Source organism: Sminthopsis crassicaudata, chromosome 5, assembly GCF_048593235.1.
Source record: "Sminthopsis crassicaudata isolate SCR6 chromosome 5, ASM4859323v1, whole genome shotgun sequence".
Lineage (NCBI taxonomy): Eukaryota > Metazoa > Chordata > Mammalia > Dasyuromorphia > Dasyuridae > Sminthopsis > Sminthopsis crassicaudata.
The window spans coordinates 191,639,580-191,654,607 of record NC_133621.1 but is presented as its reverse complement, the minus strand read 5'-3'; the positions used below and the strand labels follow the sequence as shown (position 1 = coordinate 191,654,607).

General features: G+C 36.7%; 1 protein-coding gene across 3 annotated transcripts in view; it reads left to right on the top strand.

Moving 5' to 3' along the window:
• The window catches only part of ETV6 (ETS variant transcription factor 6), a 298,560-nt gene that overhangs the window by 170,767 nt on the left and 112,765 nt on the right, over window positions 1-15,028 (top strand). Inside the window, exon 1 of one of the 3 annotated variants that reach the window (XM_074269167.1) lies at window positions 12,725-13,132. The exons of the other annotated variants lie outside the window; for them this stretch is intronic. Coding sequence (XP_074125268.1) covers window positions 13,030-13,132 — 103 coding nt within the window. The 5' untranslated portion in view covers window positions 12,725-13,029. Of the gene's footprint in view, window positions 1-12,724; window positions 13,133-15,028 lie in introns of those variants that run through there. 3 annotated transcript variants of the gene reach the window in all.

The following is a 15,028-nucleotide window of genomic DNA, read 5'->3' as shown; positions in this document are numbered from 1 at the left end:
GTAAACTACAGTAACTTTAATCTCCTTCCCCCCCCCAAAAAAAAAAAGCATCAACTCAAATGGGGTCAAAAAGACTGAAAATGACTCAACAACAAAAATGTAATATTTCTAACAGTATGATGATCCGAAACATATTTTGTCATTGGCCACAGGGAAGTTCTAATGGACCACACACATAAAATTTCTTAAATTACATATTTTCAGAGAAGCAGTGTCATATATTGATGACTCCCCTTTCTTAATTTGGTGAACCTGAAACTCTTTACTAGAGTGTACAAGTGGTATTTTCACAGTTCTGTGGCAAGACAATATAGTCCATTTTTCTAGAAATCAGGGATTTCTAGATAGAAAAATGAAGAATTCCTAATTTGGCATGCCAGCCAAAACCAGTCAGATCTGGTTCAGAAGAGTTTAGAAGAGGAAAGAAGTTGTCATTGTTCCCTTTTGTGGAATTTGATTTAAAATTCCTCAATAAATTCCATAAAAACAACTCTGTAGCAAATGTGTATCATTGACTATAAACAAATGTGTGATGTATACCTTCAGCTGTGCTGACATGGAAGCCAAGCCCAGGAAGTGTAGATTGTATGTGGAAATATAAAACAGTAACTATAACAGTATGACAAATGTACCTAAGATGAAAATCATTAGTATGGGACAAAAGATTTTCAAAGAGTAGAGAATGGTAATGGCATAGGGGAGATGTTTCTTTTGATTAGTTTGAATCAGATTTAAGCAAGGAAGTTTATAATTTTTTTCCTTAGAAAATGGGATAGGTTTTTCCACAGAAACCCTGGTTAATGAGGAGACAAGAGAGACTACATATTTCAGTTCTGCACACTGCTTCTGTGTGAGGTTGGCAAATTAAAAAAGTATTTTATTTTTGTTGATGCCTTTTGTTTTTACATCACATCCATTTCTGAATATGTCCCTCCCTCTTCCTTACCCAGTGAGCCATCCCTTGGAACAACAATTAAGAAAGAAAAAAGGGGAAAAAAAGCAGGGCAACAGAAAAATATTGTACAGCCATAGTTTCCCACTTCTGCAATGAAGAGAGAGAAACATAATTTTTCAACTCTTCTACAGGGTCATAGTTGATTATTTTAATTACCTAGCATTCATTTTCTTTCTTTGTCTTTTTTATTTACATTGTTGAAGTAATTTTTAGGTTCTGCTTACTTGATGCTATAATGTCTTTCCATGTTTCTGTAAGAGGGCACAGTAGAAGTATTAGGTAAATGTGGAGTGAGAAAGCAGCTGGAATCGGGGGAAGAGTTTCTCTTGGTCAATCACAGGTTCTAGATCATTGGAATGGGGTTGGGAGTATGCCGACTTTAGGGGATTGGATTCAAGCAATGGTTTCAGTGATGTCCACTGATGAAAACAGGTGAAAGAGAAGCACAGTCTGTCTACCTGAGAAGTTTTTTTACCATGCTCAAATTGCTGACCTGCCTCGTTACTGTGTTATATGAGGCATCTGAAAGCTTACTTTTGGATAGTCATAAGTAGGAAGCAGTGTGTTCCTTGATAGTCCTCTGGATCCTAGACTCAAAACTGGCTAATCTGTGGCCCTTGGGCCATCAAAATGTCTAATGAGGAGGCAGAAAGTGACATTCCCTGCTTTTCCCCCTACTTGGTGGGAATTACATATCATTATCAACCTTCCATGGTGGATTTCAGAGAGAAACAATCAGAGGAAAAGTCAGTCTCGCTATGATTCCTTCATGGGATCTTCAATTTCAATATAATAAAGATTCAAAATGTCCTGCAGAAGTCATCCTATAAACTAATAGAACCCAGTCATTATCACAAACCGAATTGTTGCCCACAATTACACAGATATAAATAAAAATCCACCCATAAAAACTTGAGAACAATGTTATTCATATATGTCACCATACCAAATACTCATAATCTCTAAATTACCTGAAACAAAAAAACATTCACAATATCTACACCTGGAAAAGTAGATAAAAATCAGAGAAGAACAGAATATGATACAGATTGTACCTATATTCTATCTGTGGCAGAAGTTGAAATCAAGAATGCTTTGAATGTGCCAAGAGGATGAGCTTGAATCCTAATACTTTATTATTTTGTCTGTCTGTGAGACAGTCTATAGCACAGGTATCAAACACATTCCAATACTTTTTGGGGGCGACAGATCCAGGGCTGGAAGTGATCTCAGAAGCCGTCTCCTCCAACACCTTCATTGAAAACCCAGACACTTCATTTTCATGTTACTTCCCCCAAGTGCCACAGGCAATAAGGAGGGATGGATATATGGAGATATATATATATATATATATACACCTGAGCTCAGATCCCATTTTTTTCCCTTTGTAACATGCTTCCCCTTCTAGGTTTATGTGCTAGAATAGTTTTTTGTCCAAGTACTATTCAGAACTGACCTGCTTGTCTTCCAGATCTTAAGTCTGTAGGCAACAGAGAGAGAGAGAGAGAGAGAGAGAGAGATAGTTCTTGCTTTTCTTCTACAAAGAGCCCCTATCCTGCCATCCCATGATTATTTTAAAAGAGAGAGAGTTCATTATTTGGTTCTCTCTCTGGGTCAGTGCTTATTCTGCACTTGAGTTGCATCCCACACCTTATTCTCTCTCTCAAACAGAATTTCCTCAACTTTTATAGGACATCCTTATTGGGAATGTATAAATCTTGAGTTATTGAGTGATAAATCTTGAGTCTTAAGTGTGATTAAATGTGGTTTATATGGAGAAACAGGTACAGTCCCCTCTAGATCTTTCTCAAAGCTTCTGGCCATCTTCTGTTAACATGCTTGAATAGTTACTTACCCCAGAAAACATCAGTGCTCTGTATTGTCCTCAGTAATTAAGCATTGAAGGCAAAGATGGAGTATATAATGAATACATTTCCTTAGAGTCCTATAAAACTTGCTTCTCTTGACTAATGTCTGAGTAAGGGTTTATGAGAGGCACCTAGGATTGCTCTTTAAGCTTTTCATGAGTGTGTGATTCAAATGAGAACTTACCTTCTACCATACTCTACTCAGTTCTAAGTCCAATCCAAAATATGCAAAATTGAGGGGGAAAAGGCAGAAAACATTGCCACTTGCTAAAAATCTATGAGAAAAACCCATTTATACTTAAATGGTATTAAACAATATTCAGTTTAACATCTCCACCATCCTCACTCCCACATACACATTTAGTAGTGGAATTGCTGATAAAATTGCAACAAGAAAATAAAGAGTCTAGCACTCTTTCTTCCACACAGCAATAGCCTGCAATAAGTAAACACTAACAAATTAAACATGTATGATGAATAACTTGATCCATATGCTTTGGATCCATAATGTCATTTGATATTATTTTCATCAGATTAAAAACCCCAAGAATTTGTCCCTTTCACTTGGATTATATAAATCTTCCAGTATTATTCTGAAATATTGCTAATTTTTTTTTTAATTTTTGAAGGAACTAGACTTTATAATAAAATGTAATCATCTTAATACTTTCTCCTTACATAGACCCTCTAATCCAAAAAATTCCATGGTGTTTAACCTAACCTAACAAATCATGCTTTTGTACTATGTAATATGTCAAGAACTTAAAGGAATTGGTGCAATTGAATGGGACATACAAGACTCTAAAACAACTGCCAGGTGGAAGACATAATCAAGATGCAATTTATCTTGATTCTTTGGCTTTTTTTTTTTTTTCCCCATTTCCCAGTCTTGGGTTAAAAGAGATCCTGTCCTTCCCTCTTTCATGGGAATTTTGTCAAAATAAACAAGATCCTGTCTCACTCACTATCATTTTGACCTTATTATTTAATTTCATTGAGCCTCAGTTTATCTGCATGTAGGCTGTTTTTGTTGTTGTTGTTGTTATTTTTTCAGCCAAGCCTGAGACTTTGCTAATTGGTGGAGAGAATGATGATTGGATGCTGCAGTCTTTCTTTTGTGAAGAGTAAACTTAATATGAAAACTTTATTTTGCTTAATGAGAGAGCTACAAATAGTTTCAGACCCTCTTTGAACTAACTCCAAGAAGAAGAAAAAAAAAATTATTGAAAACATGTTGAGGATGCATCTTCCCCTACTTGTCTCTCAGAGAACTTTTCTTTCTCCAGTCAGGAAACCTTGGTGCAAAAAATGCACTAGGCTTGACTGGAAATTTAAATTACAATTGAAATAAAGGAACTGAAGTAATTGAATTGGTTCTAAGATCCCTTCTGAACCTATATCTAATTTTCTGTCATCTTAGGATATTGTGAATTCAGAATTTGGAATTTCTTGGCGGGGGGGAGGGGGGAGATACTTCAGTGTATTTGTGATCTCATCAATATCATTAATCCTACCAATTAATCAAAAAGCCTTTATTAAAACATCTACTTACTATATATCAGAGCTGTGCTAAGTACTGGATATTTAAAGATAAAAATTAAATAGTCCAAGCCCTCCTGAAGTTTACATTTTCTTGGCATAGAATGTATATACCCAATATTTACATGTGTAAAATTAGAGTATATGAAATATATACAAGATTACTAGGAAGGAGAGGCACTAGCAACTGTGGGGGAAAGGGGAATGCCTCATTTAAGAGATTTCACTTGCATTTTTGAGTTACAATTGAGTTTGAATTTCATTTTCAATTGTTGTGTTTTATGTTTAGTTTTTTTAATTTTTTTAATTTTAGTTTTGAAAGTATTATCAATTAAATTTTGAAAGAAGTCATGGATTCTTAAGAAGGAAAGATAAGGGAAGAGTGCATTCTAGGAATGAGGATATACAAATGTACAGAAATGAGAAATGGAATGGTGTGAATAAGAAAGCAAGAAGGTTAATTTGGCTGGATCAAAACATTAATGAAGAGGAATGATATGTAATTAGGCTGGATAGGTAGGTTGGAGGTAGGTTGTGAATGTTTTAAATGCCACAAAGAAGCGTATGTATTTGATTCTTGTAGTTATAGGGAGCCTTGGGATTATTACCATCGACCTCCCAGGGTAGTTGTAAAGATCTAATAATATTGTAATTGTAAAATACTTATCACAGTTTACTTCCTAAGCACTATATAAATGTTTGTTGTTCAGTCGTGCCCTGCTCTTCATGACCTCATTTTGAGGTTTTCTTGGCAAAGAGACTGCATTATTCTGCCATGTCCTTCTCCTGTTCACTTTATTGATGAGAAAACCGAGGCTGACAGGGTAAGTGACTTGTCCAGGATTGCACAGCTCAGAAGTGTCTGAGACCAGATTTGAACTCAGGAAGCAGAGTGAGTGGCCAGCTCTCTATCCACTGGGCCATCCCACCGCCTCATAGAAAATTAGCTATAACTGTTATTGATCCAGCAATAGTCAGACCTATTCTTTAAGAATATCACTTTGGTGCCTATGAACAACAGAGGTGTCCCACTCAAAAATTGCTGCAAACCTCCCTAGTGCCGGGAAATTAGATTAAAATGTAATTGGGGTATGAAGTTTAACAAAATAAATGAAAATACAATACAAAGTAAATAATCTGTGGTTTTCCAAGTCAGTAAATGACCTAGAGGATACATTTTTGTTTGAGTTTGACACCCTTGGGGAAGAGAATGGATTAGAGAGGAGGCAGATTTGAGGAAGGGGAAACCAATTAGGAAGCCATCCCAATATGTCCAGACATGATTAGAGCTTGAATTGGCATGGTGATGCTGTGAATGGAGAGATTTTCTGGATGTGAGAGATGTCCTAAAGGGAGGATTGACTTCGGATTGGTTGTGTGGGGAAAAGGAGATCATGGAGCATCCACACCTAGCTCTCTGAGTCTCTGCTGTCCAGGTAATGGGAGACCTTCCTCCCAGGGATTTTCGTTTGTTTTGCTTGTTTAATACCCACCTGCCACCTTGGCTCACCTGCATTTCCTAGATGATACCTCTTATGCTAGGAGTCGGGACGGCATTGGCTTGCCATGCTTTTGACACATCGAGTTTCTGTCACCATGGACAGGTCACTGAACCTCTCATTGCCCCAGACAAATGAATTACCCAAGAATTGCCAGTTTACATCAGTGGGGAAAGTTTCCATGCTGGGACATGTATCACCCCTTCTGTACAAGTCCATCAATTGGTTATTCCACACAAGCATTTATTAACCATTTTCTGGGTTCCAGGAATTATGCTAAGTGCTACAAAGTAAAAAGCAAAAATGGTCTCTGTCCTTGAGGAACTTAGAGTTTTAATGAAGGAATTATCTGTAAATTAGAATGTATAAGACAAGGTGACCTTACGGGGAAGGCACTGGCAGCGGGAAGGAAGCAGAAAGGCCTTCTTGGGCCAGGTAGCTTTTAAACTGAATTTCAAAGAAATTCAAGGCGTCTTAAGAGTCATGGTTATAAACACACTGCTGTCTCTTTCCTCCTTTCTGTTGTTCTTTGTGGCCCTGTTTGGGATTGTTTTTGGCAAAGACACTGGAATGATTTGCCATTTCCTTCTTCAGTTCAGGGATTAAGTATTATGCCTAAAGTGATATGGCTACAAAATATCTGAAGCTGGATTTGAACTCTCCCCTCCTGACTCCAGGGCTGCTGCTATAACCACTGAGCCACCTAGCTGCCCATTTTCTCCTTTTGGCTGACCCTCAATGTTTCATTCTTGCTAACTTTTTTGGTAAATTATGTGTAATTTGAAGGTTGATATTATTTTAAAATTTCCTCCTTTTATCCTTTATCCTCCAAAGTAGCTGTTGAGAAATGTTTTTTGAATTGAATTGAACTAAATTGAATTCTTAAGAGTTTGTAGAATTCCAAAATTTTTAACCATGTAGCATCACTAGGAGAATATGTAAAGATTTTTTTTTTTTTTATATTGGGAAATAAGTTGAGATTTTTATAAACCTCCCTTTTTTTTTTTTTTTTTGCCCCTTGCTTGATTATTAATAATTAGAAAGTTGTTGAAAAAAGATTTATGTTTATGATTCCATTTTCTAAGGAGTCCCATATTCTCTTCCCACAGGCTTGAGGGACTCCTCTCTGGAAGAGAATCTTTAAGATTGCATTTTTTGTACTTCCTGTACTGGTTCTTCCCCATTCCTGCAATTGCTCTCCTTCTAGCTTCCCTAGCCTTCCTAGCTTCCTTCAAGTCCTGGATGAAATCTCACCATCCATAAGAAGTTTTCCCTAATCTTCCTTAATAAGACCTTAGTGCCTTCCCTTTGAGACTATCTCCAACTTTTCCCATATATAACTTGTTCATACCTGTTTTGCATGTTGCTCCTTCAGTTCCATGAGTTCCTTGAGAGCTGGGACTGTTGGTTTTTTACCTTTTTCTGTATCTCCAGAGCTTAGTTCAATATGTGGTAGTGCTTAATAAATACTAATTGACTTGGCTTGACAAATGCCTTTTTATAATCAATAAATAATAAACATGAAGTGATTGCCATGAAGTCATTTTCTGTGTTCTTGGGTTTTATCAAACACCAGACCACCGTGCAAACTACTTAGTCTACTTAAAACAAATCTACTGTCAATCAATTAATCAATAAGTATATATATAGGTGCCTCCTATATCCCAGGCACTGCTCTAGGCATGAGGTACACAAGTACAAAGATGAACCAATCCTTACAACACTCCTACCAGAAAAAACTTTTGATTCTTTAATCTTCTCCCTCCTTTTCCTCTCTGAAGCATTTAAAGTTGTGAAGGCTTTTAAGTGTCATACAGAAGAAAAAATTTTAAAAATATATATATTTATAATATATTTTATATTTTAATGTATTTATAAATTTTGCTTTCGGAAATTATTCTTAGATATGTTATACAAGACATAATACAAAACTGGAATTTATCGAGTAGGAGGGTGACTTGGTCAGATGATTGTGGTATGTAAATGATTGGAGAGAAAAGGGCCCTAAGACTAGGAGGTCAATAAGGAGGCTACTGCACTATCCAGGAGAATGATGATGAAGGCCCAAATTAGGGTGGAGGCTGCCTGAGTGAGAAAAGAAAAGGAATAAGAGATTTTATGGAAGAAGAAATAAGAGGATATGGTAACTGATTAAGTCTGTCTAAAGCAGAGCTAATTTGTCTTTATCCTTAAACCTTTTTGAATCTTCTCCTTTAGATTTCACTGTCTCTGTCAATGGCACTACCCACATGTTTAGAACCTTGGTGGTATCCTCTACACTTCTGTCTCCCTTTCTCACCTTCCATGTTATAGTCGAAGCTGAATACCATCTTCTCTCAAAGACCTTATCTTCCCTATATTTCCCCCCAGTTCAGTAATTAGATTACTTCCTCTCTCTTATCTCAAATAGCCTTTACCTTGTATTTCTTGATGTACCTAGGTATTATTTTTGTAATATGGTTATTTGTATATGAATCATGTTCCTTTACACTATGGCAGAAATTAGTCTCATCCAACTTTTTTTTTCTCCCTCAGATCCTAGATCCTAGATTAGTAATCTACTCTGCTCATTGAATTAACTTTTACAATTCCTAGATTTTTTAATCTTCATTTCTTAGGATCACACTCATAGAACACTTATAGAACCCTTCTTCCTGAGGAATCATTGCGTATCTTCTCTCTTCATCAAGATATTTATTCATGTTAACTTTGATTAGGAAAACTAGATGGCCGAATTCAAGGCCCTAAGACTCTGATACAAAGTACTGGAAGCCTCAAGTTAAATGTCTCAACCCAGGAATTGAACTTAGCATTGCTTTCAGAGACCTGTGAGGTGGTCTTTCTGAAGTCAGAAATGCACTAAAAGGTGAAAAACCTGAGCCTAATGCAGCCTAATCCCCCAAACCATGACCCAGGCCCTTCTGCAGGAGCCTTCATGAGCAGAGCCTTCAGCTGTCCCCTCCTTCCCTCCTCCTATCGATAGATGCGAATATCTAGCATGGTTTGTACCCTGAGCTAGAACTCTCTTTTAATCAGATCTTTACTAGTTACAGATGTCAGCTCCTTAAGGTTTCTAACTTTTATTCACCCACTATAAATGGTGACACAGTTCATGGAAGAGTTGAGGGTGGCTGTGGGAAAGGATAAAATAGCATCAGGTTTTATTTCCATTGTAATGATTCAGCAGGCTATACCAGTTATTTATTTTAGTGGAGAATTAATTATAACTCTTGGCTTAAATGTACCAGCTTTGGAAGAATAAGGAACTGCAGATCTTAGTTTGGAAAGGAGCAACTACTGGGTGTGACACAAAAGATCAAACTCAGAGCGAGTAATTACGACTTGGAAGCTCTTGGGCTTCTTTCCATGGTGTACCTTATTCCAGTTTTTCAGGATTTTATCTTTTGGTGTCATCAACACTTGAGCAAACTGAGGGGAAAAAAGGGGAAATGGGACGTGGAATTGACCTCCCATGGAAAAATAAATGGCCAACGCTTTATCTTCTGGATGATGGAAGGAGGATGGCCAACATGGGTCCTTCATCCAGGGTCACCTGTGCAACCCTCAGAGGATGCAAGTCTAGTGCAGCTGGAGGACCTGGTTTTTAATCCTGACCCTGCCACTTTATAGCTGTTTATCTTTTGTCATATCTTTATGAGCTTCAGCTGCCTTCTTTGTAAAATAGAGGTAATAGTTGCAGAGCTAACCTATTTAGGGTTGTTGTGAGGGAAAAGCTACACGGTAATAATAGCTAACAATCATATAGTGCTGATACTTTGTACTAGGTACTGTGATGATGACGATAATAATAGCTAACGTTTATGTAATGCTTACAATGTGCCAGACACAATAATAAAAATAGCTAACTTTATTGATATAGTACTTACTATGTGGCAGGCCCTGTGATAATGATGATAATAATAGCTAACAATCATATATCACTGTGCTGAGCACTTTACAGTGATTATCCCATTTGATCCCCACAACAATCCTGGGAGGTGTAAGTTCTGCTGTTATTCCCATTTAACGGGTAAGGAAACTCGTGCCCAGAGTCACTCAGCCAGTAAGTGTCGGAGGCTGGAAGTCTCCAGTTTTCCTGACTGGAGCTGCTTACATAAACAGGGGCTGATAGCAGAAAGTGGAGGTGGAAGGAGATGAATGTATGTTAGTGCACACAAGGCTTCTATTGCTCCATGAATGTTACAGGGAGGTAGAGCTCAACTATTATCCGGCATCTAAACAGCTTTTACAGAGAATAAACAGAGAAGAAGAAGGAAACCTCCACTCTGTGCTTGTAAGAAACAGTGCTCTCTTAAATTTGGGGAGTGGAGGACATGGGGAGGGGAAACCTTAGGTCTAATTCAATTAAGTGAATATGTTAAGTTCAACATAAAAAAGAAGATTCAATATCATCATGAATTTCCATTTCAGTTTATTTTTTAATTGGAAAACTTTCTAATAAATACTATATATCATTTTCAAAGCTATCTGCTTTTTTTGTGTTTTCTTGTAAGTTTTCTTTGGTTTTCTGCTGTGTGCTTTTTATTTTTTTCCTCCCTCTTTCCCCATTTCACCCTGGCAAAGAGTACCATTAGACACAGGTGTGTGTGAGAAACCATAGTGTACATGCTTCATTTTATTAGTTTTTTCCCCCTGGGTATGGATAACATCTGCCTTCAAAGGCTCTTTGTACTTGATTTGAGTAATCATTATACTAAAAAAAAAAAAAAAAAATGACATAGTTGTTCAAAGTTGTCCTTTAAGCAATATTGCTGTTACTGTATACCACATTCTCTTGGTTCTGCTTGTTTCACTCTTTGGTTTATCATGTAGATCTTTTCTTTTCTTTTCTTTTCTTTTTTTTTTTTTTTAATCAACCAGCTCCTCATTTCTTATAGTACAATAGTTTTCCAAGATTGTTCCTTTTTGTGGCTCATAGAGCTAACCCCTTCCTTCTTTTTGGACTGTGGGACTGCTCTAGCAGTTTTAGCAGCAAGATCTCAGGAGTGAATTCCGATCAGATATTGTCTAAGAGTATAAACATGATTATCCTGGAGGCAAGTTCCCAGCTACCTTTGTACCTAATTTGATTTCATGTTAAAGCTTTGTAGGGCCATAGGTGACTAGATCTACAATTTGACAGAGATGTGGATCTCAGTGAGCTGAGTGAAGCATCAGAGAGTTCCTTATTCACCTGCAGATCAGGCAGCTATGTCCTGAGCCTCTCAGGATAGTTGTGCTTTTATGTTAAGGTTGGTAGCTTTTTTTCATGGTTATAATAGATGAGTTGAATTCTTTAGTATTTTGTGCCTTGGCGCTATTGAGATTCATCTGGATTTTGGACAAGAAAAACCAACTGTGCGTCATGCTCCTTCTCCCAAATAGTGTAATAGAGTGCAGTAGTCTCTAGGTATTTTGATTGCATAAGATTTCTCCTTCACCAACAAACTTTTACTTTTATGTATATATGTGTGCAGCATTTCCTTTAGTATTATTCTTTTTCAGTCATGCATGCTTTTACACTAGCCATCCTCCATGTCTGGAATACACTTTCTCACCTGGGTCTCATGAAATTATTTACCTCCAATAAAATACCGCTCAACTACCATTTTCTACACAAAACCATTCTTGGTGTATCCAATTGGTACTGCTCTCTCTAAATATCTTACATTAATTTTGCATGCATGTATATGTATGTATGAACATATGGTCTTCCCTGATCAAAGGGGAACTCCCTGAGAATAGGAGTTATCTTATTCTTGTATTTGTCAGCAATACCCAGCTCATATAGCTTGATAAATGCTTGTCCATTCACTCATAAATATCTCCTTAAATTGAACTATAAGATGCAAGTAGAACATCTAAAATGTTTGTTTAAAAACCCACCAACCAACCAAATAGGAGCAGTTAGCATATTTTTAAAATGTTCCCTTTAAAAGGGACCTGTATGTGCCAAAATGTTTGTGGCAGCCCTTTTCATAGTGGCTAGAAGCTGGAAGATGAATGGATGTCCATCAATTGGAGAATGGTTGGGTAAATTATGGTATATGAAGGTTATGGAATATTATTGTTCTGTAAGAAGTGACCAGCAGGAGGAATACAGAGAGGCTTGGAGAGACTTACATGAACTGATGCCGAGTGAAACGAGCAGAACCAGAAGATCACTATACACTTCAACAACGATACTGTATGAGGATGTATTCTGATGAAAGATGATATCTTCAACATAGAGAAGAGCTAACCAATTCCAATTGATCAATGATGGACAGAATCAGCTATACCCAGAAAAGGAACACTGGGAAATGAGTGTAAACTGTGATCATTGGGTATTTTTTGTTGTTGTTGTTTTGTTTTGTTTTGTTTTGTTTCTCTTCCCAGATTATTTTTACCTTGCGAATACAATCCTTCCTTTGCAACAACAACAACAACAAAATTCGGTTCTGCACATATATATATTGTACCTAGGATATACTATAAGATATTTAATATGTATGGGAATGCCTGCCATCTCGGGGAGGGGGTGGAGGGAAGGAGGGGAAAAACTCGGAACAGAAGGGAGTACAAGGGATAATGTTGTAAAAAAAATTACCTATGCATATGTACTGTCAAAAAATGTTATAATTATAAAAATTAATTTAAAAAATAATAAAATAAAATAAAATGTTCCCTTTATAATACTACTGTGAATGCTTGGCTAAGCCATGTCTTGCATATGACCAGGTGAGGACTTTGTTAAACTATAGACTAGCAAAGAGTTGTGTAGAAAACACTTTGACTTCAATCCCTGTCTGCAGAATTAACTTGATGCTCTTTTCCTGCTATCTCAAGGATTATAAGGAAGCATAGCGGCAGTGGAGGAAGACGTCTGTTTAATGTGTTAAACATTAGATGTCCAAGGTTTTTTATCTTGAGTTACAATGAAGAGTCAGTAGGGAAGTGTTGCACATGATAAGAACTTTCATGCTCGACTCCCTACAAACAGGTTCTCTTAGCAAGTTAAACCTCCCTCGGTGTTTTGCCTTAACAGAAGGTGCCAAGTTGTTTCCCAAGACTGAACATTATATTCATTTTAAATGGAGATTACTCATTCATGGATGGTTAGAAGAAGAGGTCATAGTCTCCCTGTCATATGAAGATTTAAACAAGAAACAAGTCTGTCATCCTTTACATGGCAAGAGGCTCTGGTGATTGTGAAACAATTGTGAAACCTCTTGGACAAAAAGCTCCTTTGCTTAATGATGGACTAAGTCTGCCTCTTTTGCCTTCTCAAGGTATTTACTCTGTTCATTTACCCCATTTGGTATAAGTTAAATGCAGGTATTTGGCATGAATTTGCCAGTTGGTTAGCTTACCCAGGAAGCATAAGGAATCATTTTCATACACCAGCATAATCAGAATTATAAGATCATAGATTTATAGAAAAGACCTTCAAGCTCATCTAGTTCCATCTCATTTTATAGTTTAAAAAACTGAAGCCCATTATGACGGTTAAGGTATTTCAATTGTGTCAGAACTCTTTGGGGTTTTCTTGGCAAAGATACTGGAGTAGTTTGCCATTTCCTTTTCCATCTTATTTTACAGATGGGGAAACTGAGACAAATAAGGTTAAATGATTTTCTCAGAGCCACTAATAAGTGTCTGAGACTGAATTTGAACTCAGAAAGATGGATCTTCCTGATTCCAAGCCCCCCAGTACTTTGTCTAGCTGACTAGCTGTCACCTCGCTGCCACCTCCACCTTCCATCCCAAGGTTAAATTTCAACATTGTAAAAGTAGATGTAGGCGAAAAAAAAGATCTGAATTAGGAGTTGGATATCTCTCATAATTGGGATGAGAAGTAGTATGTATGACAGGTTGCCATTTGAACATAGTTCCTTATAATTTTGTAAGTAAGATTTTTAGGCTAGAACTTGGAAAAGATTTTGTTGTTAAAGATTGAGCAAAAAAGGGAGGTCTGTACATTAAGCAATAAGCTTTGAAAATTTAGAGTAGTTTAAAATGTTAAGAAACCAGATATGTTATCAGGTTGTAAGATAGATCTTTTTTAAAAAATATGGAAGCTTTATGTTAGGTAGAAACAAGTACTATATATGCTGATATACATATATCTCTACATATCTATCTATCTATCTATATCTATCTATCTATCTTTCTATAGATATAGATATAGATATATAATATAGAAAAAAAGTTGAATTTTATAGGCTTAATTACTCTGACATTTAACAAAGCCTATTGTTTTCTGTACCAGTTTTAGCATTTTGGATTTTGATTTCTAGAATGTTATCTATTCTCAATATAGTCACTCAAAATAGTTACATTTCTCTACAGATGTGACTCAGTGCCCCCAAATGACAAAAACTTGTCCATGCAATTGTCTGCAGTCCAAAAATCTAGTGGAAGAAATGGCTTATTGTCAAAGAATATTTGCTCAGATGGAATTCTTGGAGTTCTGTAACAAAATGGACTTTTTGTTCATGTTTCCTATTAAAGCATCATGAATGAAGCCTCTGGTACTTATCGGTGGGAAGAGAAGAATGTCTCTGAGATACCATATCGGGGCCAAATTTAAAATGGTAATCATTAGGTGATCCCCTAACAAATGTAACAAAAGCTCAATACAGAAGACAAAAAAGAAGCAGTGGAATTAAATTAGAAAGTTATTAGGAGAAAAGATGGACTACCATCAATAACAAGTAGAGAAGGGAATCAATAAAAAAAACTCTTAGAATTTTCTATAAAGATAATTTCTAAAACATTTATATATATACACACATACATACACATATATAGAGACATGCATCTTAAAAAAAAAACAACACTACAGTAGAATAGCTGGAGAAAGTAGCAGAAGTAGTTTTAAATTGCGTCATTTTGGGATCATGATATACACATTCACCCATGTCTGCCTTGGACTTGCCAACCTCAAAGGCTGCTGCTTGGGAGAGGTAAGAAATGAATCCCTAAGTATGGTGGGTACATCCACGGCAGGGCTATTTATGATCTTGCATGTTCCAGACCTCCCTGGTCCATTCTGTTGGTATTTGTTTTCTTTTTGTGATGGGAGCTAATTTGGTGACACTTTCTTCCCTTGATAATAACAGCCCTATCCCCCTCACCCCCATCCACCCCCACTTTTTCCCCCCGAAGTAGCTTTCCCTTCATCC